Source organism: Lissotriton helveticus, chromosome 1_1, assembly GCF_964261635.1.
Source record: "Lissotriton helveticus chromosome 1_1, aLisHel1.1, whole genome shotgun sequence".
NCBI lineage: Eukaryota > Metazoa > Chordata > Amphibia > Caudata > Salamandridae > Lissotriton > Lissotriton helveticus.
The window spans coordinates 844,777,873-844,799,433 of record NC_136057.1 but is presented as its reverse complement, the minus strand read 5'-3'; the positions used below and the strand labels follow the sequence as shown (position 1 = coordinate 844,799,433).

General features: G+C 45.7%; 1 protein-coding gene across 3 annotated transcripts in view; it reads left to right on the top strand.

Annotated features, from left to right (window-relative positions):
• The window catches only part of GLT8D2 (glycosyltransferase 8 domain containing 2), a 147,588-nt gene that overhangs the window by 55,900 nt on the left and 70,127 nt on the right, over nucleotides 1-21,561 (top strand). For all 3 annotated transcript variants that reach the window (XM_078674962.1, XM_078674952.1, XM_078674944.1), the window contains exons 2-3: nucleotides 7,014-7,094; nucleotides 11,040-11,138. In XM_078674962.1, the coding sequence (XP_078531088.1) occupies nucleotides 7,016-7,094; nucleotides 11,040-11,138 (178 nt within the window). In that variant the 5' untranslated portion in view covers nucleotides 7,014-7,015. The remainder of the gene's footprint in view (nucleotides 1-7,013; nucleotides 7,095-11,039; nucleotides 11,139-21,561) is intronic.

The window sequence follows — 21,561 nt, the reverse complement described above, 5'->3', positions numbered from 1 at the left end:
CTTTTTCGTCCTTATCCCTATTCTCATAGTACTGTGCAGTCGCCAATATCTGGGCCGACGAGGAAACAGCCCAAGAACTCTCAGAATCTTTCAATTTTATTACACAGTTCAGGAAGTAAGTTAAAGACAAACTTATCTACGAACAATCTTTGTCCACCTTCCGTACTCATATCTTGGCCACTATGATCTATAAATGTCTCTTCAAATCTAGTGAAGAAATCAGATACACTTTCGTCCTTCTTCTGCTTACATGCTGCTAACTTGTCCCAATTTACTCGTAACGCTGGCATCATCGTCTTGATTAAATTAATAATTCTACCTGGCAATTCCGTCACCAAAGGTTCAGGTTTAGCACCTCCCTGTTGTCTACCATCCGCAGCAGCAATATTGACCCATGAGTCACCAAATTCAATTGCATGATCCTCATGACGAATTTTTGCCCATAGAGGTTGAGGTACTACATTACCCAACAGCATATCTATGTCGGCTAAATTCATGATGCATGCGTCAACTGTCTGAGACAATTCTTTGTAATAGCCAGCAGGATTCTTACGGGGATCAGGTAAGGTCTGCTTAAGAGCCAAGACCTCTGCTCTCTTCCAAGGGACATGTACCCATACTCGCTGAAAATGAGCAGGTGCGGCAACAATACCCTGATTTACATTAGCCTGAACAGCTTCCTTCCATACAGGAGGAACTTCTCTCATGGGATACTGTCTTGCTTTTCTTCTAACAGAGGAATCAGGTTCGTACAATGTCTGAGGCGGAAGGCTAGATCTAAAAGCCAGTATTGTCTCTACGGCATCTGTAATATCAGATTCCACTAGCATCCCTTTAGCGAAATCCGACTGAACATCAAGTAGTTCCTGTGGGATCAAACCCAAATCATTATCTTCCCATTCCTGACGCAGAAACATACACATTACATTAAAAACATACCTTTGCTTAGGCGGTTCCCACTGAATGAAAACATCCATAACCGCTGGCAAACTATACCTTGAGGCATTTATAATCCATTTACGAGCCAATAAACCCAACACAGCCCGTTCCTCGGAACCAGGAAGCTGACTACGACTCTGCTTACGTTCCGAAACAGGGGTCATATTCAGTGACCCAAACAATGGAGACAATAAACTAGAAACAGTTTCTGTCATTCGTTTTCGAACAGAAGGAGAAGAAGCAGTCATAAGAACAGGAGAATAAGTGTTTTGAGGCAAAGAAGGTGTAGGAATAAAAACAGTAGGAGTCTCAGATGCAGAAGCGGAAGGCAAAGGAGTTTGAGGCAAAGCTGGTAGCAAAGCTGGCGACCCTAGAGCGGGTTGCGCAGGAGAAGGTAAAACCATCTGTGGAGCAACGGGTGGCTGAACAACAGCAGGAGGTTGAACAACAAAGGGTTGAAAAAACGGGGGTTCCGGAGGTGCCGTAGCACTCTGTGCATAAGGGGGTGGTAATCTCAACAAATGTGACATCAAAGGATCCTTCTCAGGGTCCTTCGTTACATTCTCAAGAAGAGATGGCAAAGCTGGATAACATTTATCAATAGCCATATTATGTTGCCTATCTGACACTTCAACTGCTTTATCTTCTTCATCCTCTTTAAACTGCCTAGCAGCTTGCATTATCGACAACCCCTTTTCTCTCTTATCTCTTTTAGCTTGTTTAATTTCTCGTTGTCTGGCTTCTTTACGCCAAAGGCGAAAGGAGTCAAACATTGCCGGCCGGTCTTTTTCCTAAATAATTTAGTTTCTAAAATATCTAAAATCTCTGTATTAAAGCTACCATGTTGGGGCCATTGTAAGACACCATCTTTTCTAGTGTAGTGGACCCATACTTCATTGAACGTAATGGGGCCCACGCCGTGTTTAGAATAGAGCTCATAAGTCGGAGTTCCAACCGGAGGTATCGGACATGAATCCTCCAATCGGGAATCCCTGTTGCAACCACAACCAAACCAAGTACCAAATTTGCTACGATTAGGCATCTTCGCTCACTAATCGAGCTTCAAACTTCAAGGGATTATCTACAACAATAGTCTCGCAAATATACGAGTCCCTCGGCTTTGGAAATTGCCATTTTCAAATCAAAACTAAGGACCAAACAAACTAAGAACCAAAGGACCAAAAACTAAGGACTGGGAGCGACCCACTTATACTTAACTGAGGTATCAGTCACGCCACCAGAAGACCCGTCTATCGTCTCGCCGTACAAAGCATCACAAATGGGTCCAAGACAGGGCGACAGTCAGGGCAGCAGTCCTACGTAGCCGTCAGGAAAGCGAGAAGCCTCGCAGAAAAGACCTTCAGTCCACATTCGACATGCCGGGGTCGATGAAGTGGTGGCCGTCCTCCAGAATTTCCTCACGATCTTCAGGCTTGGACCGGTACAGCTGAAGTCGCCCCACGTTGGAAGCGCCAACTGAAGAACCGGGTTATTTAATACCCAGCGGCGCCAGGGGAACGCCCAAAGTCTTCGGGTTCCACCTGTCTTAGAATACAGAGACACGGAAACTTCTTGGTGGCGTCAAAGATCAAATTTATTGGCTGCAGCCAGTAACAGAAGTCCTAGAAATCATCACGGTATGAGTTTTCAGGAGACTGCTCAATTTTACAAAGCAAGTCATCCCTTTTTATGCCAAACATTATGCTTCAGGCAAACATTCCTTGTTTACAGTTTAACCAATCACATGTTTCTACAACAAAAGTATCGCATGACGACAAACCCACTTTTCAGTTGCCCAGCCCATGATCAATCATCGATCAAACCCAACATTCTTCGTTAGACAGGTCGAACGAACCCATAATAACAAAGGCCACAACCCAATCATAAATAGACCATAAAGAAAGGAGCAGAAACAGGTGAGAGTAGGATAAGGCATATTTGTGTGCAATAAAACTTTACGATGTCCTGTGCTCTGATCCTTAATCTTGATCAGCTAAAGGGCAGGAACTGGTTTAACAAGGTCAGCTTCAGGCAACAGGGTCAGTTCACTCAGGTCAAACAGAAGTCAGCACGGACTGGAGCTAAGGTGTACATGTCCTTAAAAAGACTAGTTCAGCCACAGTCATCGGCCTATGTGAGGGCAACCACAAAATGGCTGCCATACACAAAATGGAACCCAAGGGTTCAGAACGAAATCGCTAAATACGTAGTGAATCCATTGTTCTAACGTGATGAAAACACTCATACTTGCCGCACTAACTGGTTACGGTTCGTTAATATCAAATTCGTAACGAAACCATGACCTTTATGAAACGGGTTCAGAATTCACGGAACCTCAAGACTTTGCCTATTAGATTCCATGCTGACAGAGTCAGTGCTTCTTCTTTCAGTTCCTCCTCAAATAGCACCAAGAGACCTTCCTGCACTTTAAAGTATCGAGATAGATAGATAGATAGATAGATAGATAGATAGATAGATAGATAGATAGATAGATAGATAGATAGATAGATAGATAGATAGATAGATAGATAGATAGATAGATAGCCATTTGGAAGGAATGCTTTGTAAAGTATAAAAAAGAGATAGTAACCACTAAGGCAGCATACTTTTCAGATCTTATTGTAAAATCTCCAAACAGTGTCAAATGTGTTTTTAATATGCTGTGAGATATGGCAAATCCTGACTGTATGAGTAATAAGATTACTCCGTCACAAGAGCTTTGTAATGGCCTGGCAGCTTTTTTTCAGAATAAAACAGGATCGTTGAGGGTCTGAAACCAGACACCCCGCTAGGCACTTGGGAAAGAGGGGAAACAGGACCAGCCAACCTAACGGGGGTTTGGAATGTAGGGCCGGAGCTAGGGAGGCAAGGGATTACCCTCGACCACTGGGATCTGCCTACGGAGGATGAGTTTGTCAGGGTGGCAATGGATGTCTCTTCTGGCTCTCTCCGCTGGATCCCATCCCTTAAAAAATGTGGAAAGAGCTGGGCCCGAGATTTTTCCACTGCTTCACCAGCTGTGTAACCAATCACTCAGTAGTGGGGGGGTTTCATCATGTTGGAAGGAGGAAATAGTAACCCCCCTGCTTAAAAAACCCTCATTGGACCCTGGCTGCCTTGGGAATCATAGACCTATTTCCCTTTTACCGTTTCCTGTAAAGATAGTGGAGCGCATGGTTAGCCGAGCTCTCTCTGGCTTTTTGGAAGGAAATAACAAGCTGGGGAAAGATCAATTTGGCTTCCGGCCAGGTCATGGGACTGAGACAGCGTTGGTTATCGTGCTGGACAACCTTCGAATGCGTGCGGACAGGGGGCAATCGGCAACATTGATTTTGTTGGACCTGTCCGCCGCATTTGATACTGTGAACCACGCTGTCTTACTGGCAAGACTGGAAGAGGTGGGGGTGACAAACGTGGCCCTGCTATGGTTTCAGTCTTATCTGGCAGGTAGACGGCAAGCTGTCGCTTTGCCCCCTTTTCAATCAGATTTTTGTGTCGGTAAGCATGGGGTCCCTCAGGGGTCCTCAATCAGCCCCATCTTATTTAATGTTTATATGCAGCCATTGTGGATGTTATTAAAGCCAATAATATAAGTGTAGTTAACTATGCTGACGACACTCAACTGATTGTGTCCTTGGATGGCGACCATGCAGACTCCCAAGAAACATTCCATAAGTGTATGTGTGAAATGGCGTCTTGGTTGAGAAACAACGATCTGCAATTCAATAGTGACAAGACGGAGATTTTGCACTGTGGGGTGGGCAGAGTGCCGTCAGTTCTGCCCTCTGACTTCTGGCCCATTCCTACAGACACACCTCTGGTTCCTGCGAGCATGGTACACAATCTGGGGGTTAGCTTCAATGAGAAGCTTAACCTGGAATCACATGTAAATAAAGTAGTTAGACATTGTTACATGCTCATCAGAGGACTCCACTATTGCCGCCTCAGGTCAGAGGCTTAGTGGTTAGGAGTGTTGTTCTCAGCCGCCTGGATTATTGTAATGCTTTGCTACTGGAGTCCCGGTGATCATTTGATCTCGCGGCTCCAGTGTATCCAGGCGGCAGCAGCAAAACTTGTTCTTATGAGAACGTGCGGGTCTTCTACATCTCAGGAGGCCTTGGCTGACCTGCATTGGATCCCAGTGAGACAAAGGATATTGTTCTTATCCTTGTGCATTGCCTTTAGAGCGCTACACGGACTTGGACCTAAACCGCTTCAGGCTAGGTTTGGATGGTATGTACCTGCACGTAATTTGCGTTCTTCAGCAGCTAATCTGGCAATCATTCCAAAGAGTAAGAGATCTACAATGGGAGAACAAGCTATTGGCGTAGCAGCAGCTCGCTTATGGAACAGCCTCCCCCCGGAATTGAGGCAAATACAGGATTTGCTGCTGTTCCGAAAGAAAGTCAAGACCTGGCTTTTTCCCAGAGTTTAACCAGCCGGCTGGTCAGTTTCTGCAGCTGCGTTTTTATCTTTAGTTTACTGTGTCTCAGTGCCAGGATGCCCGTAGGGTTACAGAGCACTTTATAAATGCAAATACATACATACAGATAGATAGACAGATGGATGGATCTTTTATTATATTTTTGAGTATTCAGTCTATTACTTACTTAGACATCTTCAAACAAGATTGTGTTTCAAATCACAAAGTCATAGCCAGAACTATTAGACCACAATAAACCGTGGCATCTGAAATCTGAGAGTCTTACTCATTCCATAGGAGCTCAGCAGTTTGTCTGTCAGAATTTTATTGGGCGGTAGTGGTTCGGCTTTTATTTTACGACAGTTTTCTTCTGTTCCAATGTCTTGTTGCAGTATACTCGACTGAAGCAGCTCTGGTCCTGTGGTGAGTGGGTGGCACCATGGAGCCATACATACTACTATGCCTTCTAAAGTCTTGGTAAGCTAAGTAATAGTTCCAGCTTGAAATGCCAACTGTTAGACAAGAACAGCAGGGCAGCCTCTCTTCATTAACTATTACACACGCTTTTCTGACAACAAGGATACAGTTCCACCACCAGCTCATTGAAAGGAGGCTCAATAAGAAATACAGTCCTTGCTATATGTCTAGGGCCTCTTGTTATGTATTCAATGTTTGTGCCAATATGTAGCTGCAGGTGAGTTGTGTACAGCAATAGAGGTACCCGGTAGACAGAGTGCAAAAATGTACGCCTGAGCACAACTACCACTTGGCATCAGATGAACGCTTGCCTCTCGTCTTTCTGCTCTGATTCCAGCCAGTACAAAGATGAACAAACAACTGTGGATTATTTTGTTTTATGATGATTATGATTCTATATTGTATGCATTTGCACACACCTTTTCCATCCACCTCAAGTTAAAAGTTCCATGTTCGCAGCGATGAGCCACAATATATTTTAAATGCACGAGGCAACCCACTTGGTGACCTCCTCCCCTTATTATCAATACATTTTGGGTTGGGTACTTCCTGTACTGTTCCCACTGCAAGAGAGCGGCCTCTAAGGGCAGGTTGTGCTGTGACTGCACACCATCATCTTATATTGGTGCACAATCTAGCATATCTCGAGCTGGGATGGATCACTCCTTATAGCCAGTAGACACAAGCAACAGCCCTCTTGTATCGCTATTATTTGCTGACCAGCTCAAACAGCACTTTTTATGCGGCCCCTTTGTTATGTTATGTGAATTTGTAGCGCGCGGATAATCACCCATGGAGGTATCCATGATGTGCAGCATAAAGTTCCGCATTCTGAAGTTTTACATTGTAACCTGAACGCTCTGAGGGTTATGCATGACATTGCTTGGATTGCTGTAATATTCGGGTATGACTTTATTTCTGGAGTGTCTCTATGTGGTCTGGTGGCTACATAATAGTGGCAGGTTGGTACCTTAATATCACTACTTCATAAGCCTTTGTCAGACTTTAAAATGCTTTCCTTGTTGTTGTTAGCAGCACTTCTAAAACTTTACTTCTATTGAAAGCGTGTTTTGTAAATGTACTAGATGATTAGCCTCATTTGCCAATCTTTCCCCTTTTAAAAGCAGGGCCTCTATTTGAGCTGATGATGTTTTGACGTCTACTTCCCCCACAGATATGCGATGCGCCATGTACATCATGTATCCACTTATGTCACTTTGGATGAACCTCTGGAGCTATATTTCCAGGAATCGTGGTAAGTAAGCCCTTCCGACTGCTCCTTTCAGATGTTTGATAAGTATTTATTTACAAGATAGTAGCATCTCGAGTTCCCACTGAGAGACTTGCTTAGGTTCGAAGGGGCTCATAGACATAGCTTGGGTTGATGCCTTTCATGTTCATCTAGAGGCTTTACTTTAAGGTTTATTAAAAGAGATTTTATTAAGACTGATCATTGCACAAAATTGAGATATCGAATTCGCAAATTCCTGTAAGAAATGATTACCTTCTTTTAAGTGATGGTCCCTGGCATAAACTGGTGCACAATGATGATTCCTTCTGTATCATAGAGTGTTAGAGAGTGGCATGGCAACCGCCAAAATGCCAGCCTTTAAGCACCTAGTGAGTAAGATGTCTGTGCTGGGAGTTTCCCATTAGTCCAATCAATGAGTTTAGTGGGTCTAATTCACCACTGGCAAACTTCAGATACTGGTTACTGAGGAAGGTGATGCTGATAGGTTAAGACATCATTTTATGTGCGCAGGAAATGGTGGTGAGGTGGATCAACCATGCCCTAGTGACTGCACAATGCAGAGGTTTGCGAGCTTGTCATTTAATCGCGCGTAGGCAAAAACAAAAATTTCACATGAAATCTGCCAACCTATAGGGAAGGAAACACAATTGTGACTCAATTTGGAGCAAAGCCAAGATACAGACAGACAAAACCTGCTTGATCATCTACAAGAGGGCACCAAATGAGCCAAGATACCCCCAAATGCCAACTACTTCCATGCATCTCAGCTAAGACACTGTTTACTTACATGTTTGCTAGTGAAATGGCCTTGTGGCTGTAATCTGAATCGGAGTCATCCCGCGATATCCTTTCCAGAATTTCTCTGTCTCCTCCCTTGAAATGCATTTTCTTTGTCCTGGCTCCTCCCCTTCTTATTCCAATTGAGAGCCCGAGAGGTAGCCGTATAAAGCCCAAGTACCTTCTTTGTGTCTCACATGTTTGCACGCACTGTTTTAATTCTGCTTTTTCGAGAAAAAAATATTAAGGCTGTATTGAAGAATTGCACCTCACAAGTCCCTGACTTGTTGTTAAGCACAGTTTAGTAGTGTAATCAGTGGAGCCGAGTGGCTTCTTTGGGACACACTGTCTGTAGGTAAACCTGAAGAAACCTGGCACTGGTGTTAATGCAGTTGCTGTCCATTCAGCTTTGTTTAGAAAGTGTCAGAGAAATCAGTCAATATTGCCAGTATGGCAGCACAATTCACGGTACTTCACATGCCTAATGTGATCCATGCACTGCCCAATTAGTCTCAAGAATGGGAATAAGTAGGTACCTCAGTGTTTCATTTGTAAAATAATGAGTGCCCGTGTCTAAAGCGCCCAGGACCGGGGATATTACATGTGGGTGTGCCGAACACCAAGACTGCTTTTCCTTAACCCACCTGAGGTCTTTTGAATCCCCTCCCAGACTCTCCTTACCCCTTTATCTCACCCTTGCAGGTTCCTACTTTCTTCCTAGGTGACGTTTTTCGCCGTCCTTCCGGTTTGTGTGTTTTCCCTCTCTCGATCCCAAGAAAGATCTGATCAGGAAAAATAAGTGCAAATCTCCAAAAATGAGTGCCAGCCTAAATTAAGCACTGGATGCAATACACTAATGGCAAAATATTTCATAGACACTTTAAAAACGCTCCTCCTCCCTTAAATACGTTTAACGTAAAAATGTTTAGGCAGAGATTTTCAAAAGAGGGATTAAAACTGATAAAACACCACTAAAACTCACAGGAAGTGAGCAATAGGTGCACGGGAAGGTACAAGGGCACGTGGAGCCTTACAGGTGTACAGTTTCAGAAGCGAACAAGTCTACCGCAAAATGGCATCAGTAATATGCACATTCAGGAACAGGAAAACCACAACACGTTTGGAGCTGACAAACAAAGGCATATTCTGAGCTCAACAGTTATGTTCACAAAATAGTGGACTGGGAAGGCAGCCAAGCACTAGCAGCTTTTCAGCAGGAATCTGGTGCCCTGATGCCGCAAGCAGTGAGACCAAGGAGCAATGGACAGAATTTAACATTAAATTCCTGCAGACCACCAACACTGCTCACTGTTCAATAATGATGCAAGTTAGTGGGATAAACTGAGAACACTAGATGTGTTCACTCATCTGTAACAAACCAACTGAGAGCCCCTCTGCTCTCGCCTATAGGAAGAAGATCCCCTCCAATGGATCCTTGCTAAGGCGCATCTTGGTGCAGTAGTTCCTGTTTACATGCTTGCAGCTTCGGAAAGGTTGAAGATTGGAAGGTGCAGGTTTTTGTTTAATTTGTGCTAATAGGTCAGTGCAACAAGTCTTGCAAACTAGAGCTTCTGGCTACATGCTTACAGTATACAGCATTTTCGGGTTCTATGTCTTCCACTATAAGAGGGTGATGCCTTTCTGGCTGCATTGTGTCTCGCCTCACATCATCCAACTGTAATTCCAATTCCAGGGCTATCCAGGTAGCAGAACTGTGCATTTTTGGACACGCAGTGCTTTTGCTTTCTGGATGTCGAATAACAGTGTACCTAGGTTGCATGCATGGATCACAACACTTCTACTAAATCTACTAGTAATACTTCACACAAAAACATGAGCGCTCCATGAGTGTTTTGTCAAAGCAAGCCCGCTAGCCTCATTGACTTTGGGCCAACTGAGCTTTACAAGTTATGGCGCTTCTTTGATTAATAGCAGCATTTAGTGAAAGGTGGGTGGGTGAACAGAACTGGAAAGTCTGACTACACCTCTCAGACCTGAGCTTTAACTTTAGCAGGTCACTCTTGATAAGGATTCTATGCCCAACACAAGTCAAACATCTTTCATGACAACAAAAACATGGATGATTCCTGGAGTTTATTGGATTGGCAGATTTCAATAGACAATGATGTGCTAACATCTTTCTTTTAAAGGTATTGGTTCCCCGTTGGGGCAGGGATTAGGGCTGTGGGAGAAGGTGTGGCACATTTACTTTCTATCTTTGAACTCTCTTCACCATGTTAATAAAATTGTCCACCTGTGGCCCTACCATGATAGCCCGAGCGCCTATTTTTCTTGAGTGCGAGGTGTCTACAATTCAACCATATGACTCAGACTTTCTCCGAGTTAATGTATGTAATTTAATCAGAACAATTAGCAAACCGTGAGAAGGGACTGCCGCTCTCTGTTTACAACTTTATTTGTCTAAAGTTCAAACATATAACTCGGATTTTCTCGGAGGTAATGCAGGAACTTTAGACAAATATGGTTGGAAACAAAGAGACCCTCCTTTTAGGCTGATTTTCGCAGATGGCCCTCATTACGGGTAACCCATACAAGCTAGAATTATGAGTTTTGCGGCACAAATGATACTCCTGCAATTTTCCCCAAGTAAAGTTTGGCATGTCCTAGTGAAATGTATCTTGGGAAAAATGCCAGGACTTGCAGCTTTTAAGGCTTTAGGCATCAAACTCCACAGTATATTCTGGACACCTCGGTGTCAGAATTTGTCGGTGTGACAATTATTGTATCCAACACAGGGTCATCCATAATGAAGGCTGATCTGTCATATTTATTCATTCCTGTGGCTGTTGGTAATGAACAAGTTTAATTTTTAATGCTCATGGCCTTATTCCACAAACATTTTAAGTGATCTGCCATTTGAAATAGGCCATTCTCACTCAGTAAAACTACGAAATAAAAATAAAATGATATAAAAAATCCAAGTTTCACATGGATTTATCCTGACATTCCCAACTACCAACATTCTCCCAGTTACTCGGATCAGTCCAGCTCTCAAGCTCAAAAGTTAGAAGTGAATGTACGTTGGACATACGATTTTATAGGGCATTTATTAGCTAACTAATAAAAATGATTACTCAAAAACCAGACTGAAATCATCAACATGTCTATGTATCACACTTGAGTTTCATTCCCTCTCCTTCTTTCTTCCAGTCAATCAGATTTTGCTGTTTCTTATTGTTTTGATGTTTGGTATGTTCTGGTACAATTCCAAAGCGAGCTACAATGAACCAGAACCACAATCCAAAACAAGTAAGTAGGTTATTATTTCTTTGTATTTCAAAACATAAAGTGACCTTCTCTGTCATCCCGTTGCTGTGCTCTTGCTTACACAAATATGTTTTCTGCTTTCATGTCAACAACTGTGTTCTTTTCCTTGCTCTTTGGCCGTTTGGGAGCTGCACACAATGATGCATTTTATTCTGGCACCAGAGGTGTGGGCACAGTCATATTAATTTAGTAGGGCAAGCTGACATGACTCACAATACACAACATTGGGTGGAATTCCCACCTCACTCATTGCCATGGCCATTTTAGAGATGTTTGTACTCGCTCCAGCTTTGCCATTCTGAAGGACCCACATAGCGATCATCGATGCCACATTTGTGGAGTCTGTATAGTGAACAACTGTGCTGTTTGTGAGAACATATTGCAAGCATTATTTTTTATGGTAGGCTCGAGACACACCAACCAGGTCCAAAGAAGTGACCAAAGAATGAAAGGGTCTGTGTGATGAGTGTTCTGCCTTTCATCAGGATTCATTGGTTCACGGGCGTCCTCACTGTCGAGGAGAGCGTTTGTCACTTCCACATCAGTTGGTGGGAATGAGCATTGATGCTTGTTCATACATTGTTACTGCCCCTCCATCTGACACCAAATACATTTGCATCCAGAAGATATTGTTTCTTCAAACCCCTACCATGCAACTTCACTTAAATCACCAGCATGCTCAAGGTTGCACAGGCCGTGCTCTCTGTGCAGCAGGTTGTCACATTCCACGTTTCACTCATTCCCAAAATGTTGCTGCCAAATTGATTTTGAAGAGTCTTTTACTTTGAGTCAGCAGTCCTGTAGTAATGACTTATAATAATAAGTGAGGGGCATCCTTCAATTTCAAATAACAGTCTTCTATTGACACTTCTTACCTTTAGAGAACACTTGGCCTATTCTCAATCTTCCTGCTATCACCTTCAAGTCGAGGTATTGCTCGAATGCTTTGAATTCCCACCACCTAGAAGTTTCCTTGACCATCGATCGTTCTAATTTGATAAATATCCCTTCACTCCCTTTGCTTTTGAATCTTGAATCTTTTTGAATCAGTCTCACTAGGGGGATATGTTGAATAAAGTTCCTGCTAGCTCCTCTCTCTGATTCTCTCTTCCTGCTCCACAAATACACAAACCATGTAAAAATATAAAACACTGCACTGCATGTCTGAATAATTTTCCATAGTGGCCATGTGCTTTAGATTACTTCAAAAATGTCTCAGACTGATGTTCATGATACAGAAAGCTCTTTTTAAACCTTAGAAGTTAAAAAACACACAAGTAAAAGAGTTCAAAATAGTTCAAAATAGGAAAACATCTTAATTTGCATATGCATGCTAAGACGACTGTGCTTTTAATTTACAATAGCATGCAAAGTAACATCTTAAACTAGTGTTAGTTAAAGCAGACACCGTCTCTAGTACAAATTACATATTACAAACCCAACATCAGGAATTGCTTTCTGCTTGCACATTTATAAAGACATGTTAGTGTCAGAACAAAATAAAATGCCCATTTAGCCCTCCAGCTGTTTCCAGCCTTCTAAGAGCAACTGATGTGATGCCATTGTTTACTTGCTAAGACTGGTATGTCTACAAGTCTACAGAGTGGGAGCACTGTGCCATACAAGACTCCCAATTCCCACTCTATTTAAAATCTGACGTGGCAGCTTCAGAGAATTTTGGGATCTTCACTCCTCATTTAGTGTATCTTAGAAGGTACTTATTGCAAACAAACCTTGACCAGCCTTGTATTTTTTGGAACATTTGGCAGGGATACATGTGTGTATCTCTGTGTGTGTCTGCGTGTAAGTGTGTCTGTCTGTCAGTGTGCCTGTGCCAGGCCGTGTATACATTTACATGCAGCTAATTTTTTATATATCCTAAAAGATCTGTAAACCATGATTCTGATTATATTTTACATTTTTACAGGTACGTACACATCAAGGTAAAAGCACAATATCAATGCTTGCAGGGTATGTCTATGGTAATATGCACACATCCCTTCAAGACGCAGTGTACTAATCTCACCTGTAACCAGAATGCCATACAAGAGGAGATGTGCCATGGATTGAAATGGGAGTCTATTAGGATTTGCTGGCTGGGGGTACAAATGTACTCCTGTGAGTTGAATCTCCTTCACAGGAACATAAAGTCCGCCTTGGCTGCTCTGAGGGGTTGGGTGACATATTGGCGGCCCCTCCCACTGTTTGTGGTGTTGAGGATAGCCCTGTATATGATGGTGGCCCTACCATGATTATGATATGATTTTGCTGCCTCATCAGTGTGATCCAGAGTGAGGTTTCTGTGAGCTGGATACCATAGTGTTGGGTCTGTTGTGGAGGTCAGGAAGGCAGAAAGTGGTATTGCCCAAACTACGCCTGCCCATGACTGAGGGGGGCCTGGCTGTCCCGGGCTGTAAATTGCATTTTATGGCTGTTCAGCTGCAGGCAAAGGGACTGCCTGCCCACCTCGCCCCCTCCTCTTCACTCAAATGTCCATGAAGGTCATTCATTCCTTTCATGTTTTCCCATCCAGAATCCTAAGATTATAATCGATCGAGTTTATCCTGATCTATACGATACATCTACTAACCGGTAAGCGCCCTATATCTTGTTACTATAGCATCACTGCCCAATTCGACCACAGGCTCATAGTAAGAGATACCACACTCATGTCACGGTTACCATCACAAGAGAACCGTGTATACAACTCTAGGCACTGACGCCACGCTAAATCACTGCACAAACGCCTTTATCCTTGGATGACCCGACAAGATAACGTGGCACCTTCCTAATAGCCCACGTTATGCCTGCGCACCCGTGAGAGCCAAATAAGTGAAGCATTACCACCCGATAACCATAGTAGTCTGTCCCCACTTTTTTTTACTCCACAAATTTAATACACACAGCGGCACTTACTCCTTACCATAATTATGCCCCTGTACTTATTCCTAGCAGCGCAGTATCCTGTTTCCTCACATCACCTCCGCATTTTGATATATAGATCCCGGACTCTTTTACTCACGGCCACTTCGCAGAATTTTACTATCGAAACATCTAATACTATGCACGCTCACTATCGGAGGCTATTCCTCCCATGTTTATAACCTGACTTACCTATGTTAAACTAAAATGAGTCTCTGTGGAGGTGGTGCACTCCCAGAGATGACAGGACACCAGTGTAGTTGTGGCACCGCTATTTATTTATATTTTAAGCACTTTACAGAGAGCGCCGAGCTGGCTGCCTTCCTCTGCAGCTCCGGCACCCGATCTCGCGCTCCTTGCGCGCGACCCAAAGTGGCTGCCGTTCACGCTACGTGGTGACGTAGCGTGAACGCTAGAATTCCAACCCTACATATCTCCCCCTTTTTTTATCACATGAATAAACAGTCTTGGGGGCGTTACTGTCCATCACCCATCTCATAGTCCCGGAACCTGGAAGGTCTCACAATCAATCGCCCCCCCCTTGTGCATCTTACCGGGGTGGACGTCACTTCTCTCCCACTGGCCATCGTGGTACCCCACTCTCTACCTTCTTGGATACACGGACTCTCTCTGCCAGACGGCTCTCTCCTCTCTCGACTCTGTGTCTCTGCTCTGGGAGTTTCACAGCCTCCTCGCTCCAATCCTGGGTCCACACCTTCCATGTCTCCTTCCTGGGTGGTGTGCTTCTTCTCCAATGTACTCTGATCTGTCACTCCTTGTTCCCGATCTTCGGGAGCCCATTGGATGATCTTGTTGCACCTGGCCATGCGATCCTGGGATCACACATTTCCGTCACTAAGCAACGCTGCTCGATCATAAACCTCTTTGACTTGAAGGGGCCGGCTGTATTTACTGTCACCCTTCTTCTGTAACACCGCCAGCTTGACCCTCACCCATTCTCCTTCTTCCAATGACGTGTCCTTTACATTTTTTCTCTTGTTATAATGTTCAGTATATATGGTTTGAGCTTTTTCCAAATTTGTCTGTACTACAGCAGGAGACCATTTGCTGGTAACAGTCTTTTCCTTCCATGCCAAATTGTCTTTAGTGAAGGGATCTCTGCTTCTGAGTATCTGGAAGGGGCTGTACCCCGTACTGATGGGGGTGATGCGGTAGGCCCAAATCATGTGTAAAATCTCTTTTTCCCAGTCCTTCCCTATCATGATGGCTGCCTGGATGGACCCCATTAGTACTCTATTAAATCGTTCCACTTGTCCATTTCCCACAGAGGTGATATATGGACGTGTGTATAGTGATGATCCCATTCCTCTCCATGTATTTAAGCCACTTTTCTGATGTGAATTGAGGACCATTGTCGCTCAATATGGACTTGGGAATGCCTTCTCTGAGAAAGGTCGCCGTGAGAACCTAAGTATGGTTTCCGTATCCATGTCCTCTTGGACATGAACTTCAGGCCATTTAGAGTACCTGTCTACTAGGACACATAGATATTTTGGAGTTCGTTGCTCGTCCAGTATTGGTCCCAGTATGTCAATGGAGAGTTCCTCCCATGGATTCCTCGGGGCAGCGAATTTCCCTAAGGCCGGTCTCAATGGTGTCATGGTTTTGTCTGCACGCTGGCATTGGTCACACTCTCTTACATGTTGTTCAGTTTGTATGTCCATGCCAGGCCACCAGTAGCCTTGTTTGGCCCTCAGTTTAGTTTTTCCAATACCTAGATGACCCTCATGCAGTATTGCCAGTAGCCTCGGGATTAGCCCCTCCGGGGGTACCACCTTATCTCCTCTGTATACAAACACACCTTTGTCATCCAGGGACAGTTCCTCTCTTACTTCGTAATACTTCCTCAGGTATCCATTTAAATGTTTTTTTTCGGGCCATCCTCCGACTATGTGTTCTATCACCTCTTGGATGTTCCTGTCCACCTTGTACGCCTCCTTCCATTCTTGATTGCTTATTACTTTCTCCGGGTCTTCCATCAATGCCACCATCCCTTCACTCACTTCCTTCTCTTCATCGGCTTTTTCCATTGCTGCAGCCCTGCTCAGGTAGTCAGCCACCTTGTTCCTGCTGCCCGGGATGTATTCCACATCGTATCGATACTCCAACAGTTGAGGGTCATTTTCGCAATTCTGGGAGTGGCGCTCGCATGCCCATTGGACGTGAGAACTCTCACCAAAGGTTTGTGGTCCATTTTAGGTTGGAACCTCATGCCCCACAAGAACTGGCGAAACCTGTCCATGGCCCACACTACTGTGAGCATTTCCTTTTCGATGACGCTAAATTTCTTTTCCGTGTCTGTCAGGGCTCTGGATGCGAAGCTTAATGTCTCCATTGTTCCTCCGCCCCTGTCTTGCATTAGGACTGCTCCCAGCCCCTTGTCACTGGCATCCGTCATTAATACCGTTTGACCCTGCAGATCGTCTCCTGGAGGGGTATGGTCTGGACAACATCCTTTTTGATGCATTCGAACTCCTTCTGCATCTCTTCCGTCCATGCGAATGCCGTTTTCTCTCTCGTGAGCTGCCTCATGTGGTGGGTCTTGGTGGCAAAGTGTTGTACGAACTTGCTGTAATATTGAGCCATCCCTAGATAGGACCTAACTTCTTCCTTGCTGGAGGGGGGTGGAGCATCACATATTGCTCTCACATTCTCCTTCTTTGGTGTGATACCCTGTTCACCAATTTCATGTCCCAAATAGGTGACAGAGGCCATCCCTAGATGGCACTTCTCCCATTCTGCGGTCAGTCCTTTATCCTCCAGCACATTCAGTACTCTGGACAACTTGGTGTCGTGGTCTCGTTGGTCCCTACCCATCACCAGGATATCATCTTGGAAGTATTGGATCCCTTCCATGTCTTTGAAGAGGCGGTGCATGAGTTTCTGGAAGATGGCCGCTGCTGAGGCAAGGCCAAAAGGCATTCTGCAGAATTGGTAACACCCGAAGGGAGTTATAAATGACGTCAGCTTCCTACTCTCCGGGTGTAACGCTATCTGGTGGTACGCCGACGTCAGATTAATGGTGGAGTACCATTTTTTAGGGCTCGGACTCCTCCCCACTGAAAGTGGGAGGAGTTTCGAGAACTAATGTTAAAGAAGAAAAAAAAGAAGTATCTCCTAGGGCTTTGGCCGAGACAAATTCCACACATTCCTTTGCGTGTTCTGTCATCTGGCCAGTGATTCGTCTTCGTTGTGTTGTCGTTTTAATAGGCTTGAAGTGATAGGGTAAATGTAGTTTTGTTCCGCCATCTTGGGCATATTTCGTTCGTGCTCGCGCAAAGAAGTACATTAATTATAATTAGGAGCTGTCAGGGTGCCTCCGTAAGTGAATCCAGATGGCCGGGCGCGTTCACCATTCAGCAGCGCTCAGCGCGCAGCTGCTGCAGGCCAGGCCGGGAAAGGGCTTCATCAGCCTCACTTCACTTTGTAAGAATTCGAGAGAGTGCACTGCGTCATATTTGATTGCTGGGCTTGATTCAATAGATGTTGAATACTCACTATTATTGATGTAGTAAAGTTGCGTTTTGGTATTATTTCCCCAGAGCTGCATACCTATAGCAGCCGCGAACCGTGGCTCTGTACGTCATTCTACAAACTACAATTCCCATCATGATTGGCGCCCGGTGTTTTTCCTGCAATACTAGGCTTTTCTCAACTAGTTTCCTTTTCCTTCCTGCTTGACTGGCTGAATCGCGGGCTGAATCGCACCTCCGTTGCCACAAAAAAGTAGTAGGTAAAGCTTTCTGGTGTTCCCGAAAGCTTTTGACGTTGGGTTCTTTCTCGATTTTTAAGCTCTGGCAAACCTCTTTGTGAGAGGTTGCCCCTCCCTTTTCACATTCATTACAGTGGTCCCGTGGACGCTTTTTTTTCTTACAGCGCCCACTGTCGCTCACACTCCAGTATTCGGCTGCCTCCCCGCCAACATCCTTCAGGGTCTCTACGCGGCCCTTCTCGGCTCCGCCGTCCTATCCGCACACTTCCACACGCCCCTCGTCCTATTCGGGTTTCGGCCACCATCATACTGCAAGACAGCACCTCTGCAGTGCGGGCCGAAGTGACTGACATAAACGGCCTTCTTAACCGTCGCCTTCATAGGCGTTGCCTCAAAGAGGAGTTTTGCGGTGTGAGCAGCCAGTCTCAGAGGAATGGGGAGTAAGTATCACTGGTGTTGAGGCGACCTCTCTGGCAAAAGCAGCCCCTTCTCTGTGGTGCACAACACCGTCTTCTGATTGGTGACGGGCGATTTGGTGCCTACCAGGCAGCGTTTTATGTACGCCACTTTAGCTGTTGGCACTGATGCTCGGAAAGAGGACTCCGGGATGGTAACCTGCTCCATGGTAGTAAAATCATTGTAAACCAGAACCCGGGCTTTGTATAGGCACAGCACTATCTTGTCCCCTTTCTAATCACTTTTATACATCTGATTTTGTAAACCCACACCATCCGAGCAGCTGCCAGCTGGGGTCTTAATTTCATGCGTAGGCAGTGTTTCAGGGTCTATGCTCATGCAATCCTTGGCATCTGTGCCGATGCTTTTAAGAGCAGCACAGACGTATTATCACTCAACCAAGCAGCACTAGTTTTATTGTACTTTTTATTGATGACATCCCTTATTTGACATCCCAAATTTGTTGAAAGATGTGATCCCGGACCCTCCAACTTGGCTGCACAGATGTTTGGAGTAGGCTAAACCCACGGAGCTGTCTTATTAGAATTGGATCGGCGGCGTAACGCAAAACAAATCCCTCTTCCCCCGCAGAATGTCATGAGGTGCCCGAGTCTCCAGTGTCTCAGAGACTGTAAGTGACATTGGACTGAATGGGGGGGCCCTTGAATAGTTGGGAGGCCTTTATCACGCTCCTGAATTAGATCATGTAACCAACACATTACATAGAAAGCTCTAAACTGTAGCTTAAACCTACTGAAGTGTTATTGTGGGTTCGGTCAATGTAACTTGCAAAGTGTACTCCAGGGACGTCCAACATAAGTCCAGGAGGACTGCACTATGGCTAGACTTGCTGAGTGAGTAGCTCTATAACTGATTAACATATATATATATGTATGTATATATATATATATATATATATATATATATATATATATATATATATATATATATATATATATATATATATATGCGCTCCATTCGGGTTCATTGTTTCACATATATATTATTCTAAACAGTGAAAATCGGACATGTATTTTAACTATTTTGGGCACCTATGTTTAACACAGACCTCGGCAGCGGGTGTTTACCCCGACTGAGCTATCTGAGTTCGACTGAATCCTTTATATTGAATTTGTTCAGTCAGACCAGGTACTTAGAGCTGGCAGTCACCATAACCTTGTGAGCAGGGGTATGACCTTTGGGTATCTTTCTAAACCAAGATGCTTAGTCTGGGGAAACCTGATTTTACCATGAAACGCGTTAATAGCTGCTTCCGGCTTTAGGGGACAGCCCAGCTCTGGACTTTATCTTGAAGTGTTGCTTTGTAGATCTGGGCGCCTGATTGGGGGGGGAAATAAGTTACAATGCAAAAGGTCTCGCATTTATGTGTTTAAGCTATTGGCATTGTAAATGGCAATGCCTTTTTATTTGTGTCTTTAAAACCAAAACATAAATATAAGTCATTGTCATTTAGAGTGGCGGTGCAGAGTGGCGGTGCAGAGTGCAGAGTGGGGGTGCAGAGTGGGGGTGCAGAGTGGCGGTGCAGAGTGCAGAGTGGCGGTGCAGAGTGGCGGTGCAGAGTGCAGAGTGGCGGTGCCGAGTGGCGGTGCCGAGTGGCGGTGCAGAGTGGCGGTGCAGAGTGGCGGTGCAGAGTGGCGGTGCAGAGTGGGGGTGCAGAGTGGGGGTGCAGAGTGGCGGTGCGGCGGTGCAGAGTGGCGGTGCAGAGTGGCGGTGCAGAGTGCAGAGTGGCGGTGCAGAGTGCAGAGTGGCGGTGCAGAGTGGCGGTGCAGAGTGGCGGTGCAGTGGTGCAGAGTGGCGGTGCAGAGTGGCGGTGCAGAGTGGCGGTGCAGTGCAATGTTGGTGCAGTGGTGCAGAGTGGCGGTGCAGAGTGGCGGTGCAGTGCAATGTTGGTGCAGTGGTGCAGAGTGGCGGTGCAGAGTGGCGGTGCAGAGTGGCGGTGCAGAGTGGCGGTGCAGAGTGGCGGTGCAGAGTGGCGGTGCGGCGGTGCAGAGTGGCGGTGCAGAGTGGCAGTGCAGAGTGCAGAGTGGCGGTGCAGAGTGGCGGTGCCGTGGCGGTGCAGAGTGCAGAGTGGCGTTGCAGAGTGGCGGTGCAGAGTGGCGGTGCAGAGTGCAGAGTGGCGTTGCAGAGTGGCGTTGCAGAGTGGCGGTGCAGAGTGGCAGTGCAGAGTGCAGAGTGGCGGTGCAGAGTGGCGGTGCAGAGTGGCGGTGCGGAGTGGCAGTGCAGAGTGGCGGTGCAGAGTGGCGGTGCGGTGGTGCAGAGTGGCAGTGCAGAGTGGCAGTGCAGAGTGGCGGTGCAGAGTGGCGGTGCAGAGTGGCGGTGCAGAGTGCAGAGTGGCGGTGCAGAGTGGCGGTGCAGAGTGGCGGTGCAGAGTGGCGGTGCAGAGTGGCGAGTGGCGGTGCAGAGTGGGGGTGCAGAGTGGGGGTGCAGAGTGGGGGTGCAGAGTGGGGGTGCAGAGTGACAGTGAGTGCAGAGTGACAGTGAGTGCAGAGTGACAGTGAGTGCAGAGTGAGTGCTGAGTGACAGTGAGTGCAGAGTGACAGTGAGTGCAGAGTGACAGTGAGTGCAGAGTGACAGTGAGTGCAGAGTGACAGTGAGTGCAGAGTGACAGTGAGTGCAGAGTGACTGCAGAGACAGTGTGTCAGGGTGCACATTGTGTGAGTGTGCAGAATGAGTGTGCAGGGTAAACAGTGTGTGACTATGCAGGGTGACATTGGGAGTGTGCGGGTGAGCAGTGTGTGAATGTTACGGGGCAGTGTGTGAGTGTGCAGAAAACACCACACACACATACACCACACACACATAACGCACACACAAACCACACACCTCAGTCTCTCAACACCACACACTTGTCACCACTCAACACAACACACTCACCACCACACTCACTCCCCAGGCTCACCCCCGCAGACTCACCAGCACACACTCACAAGCACACAGAAAACAACACACACAACAACACACCCCCAGCCGTCAATGAATGCTTTCACCATGCACAAACACCAACAACCATCATCCATCTGTGCACGCTTTTACCAAGCACACACCCACCAGCCGTCAGTGCACCCTTCCACCAGGCACACACACCTCCAGCCGGCAGTGCACTTTTCCACCAAGCAATCGCAGTATGGTACACTTTACTTTTAAACATATTCATATAAAGCACAGCATGCCACCATTGGTAAAATTACAATTCAACCAACATACTTCCACTACACACCACATGCACACACTCCATAACACATGGCAAAAAGACATTGGCATTTACAATGCCAT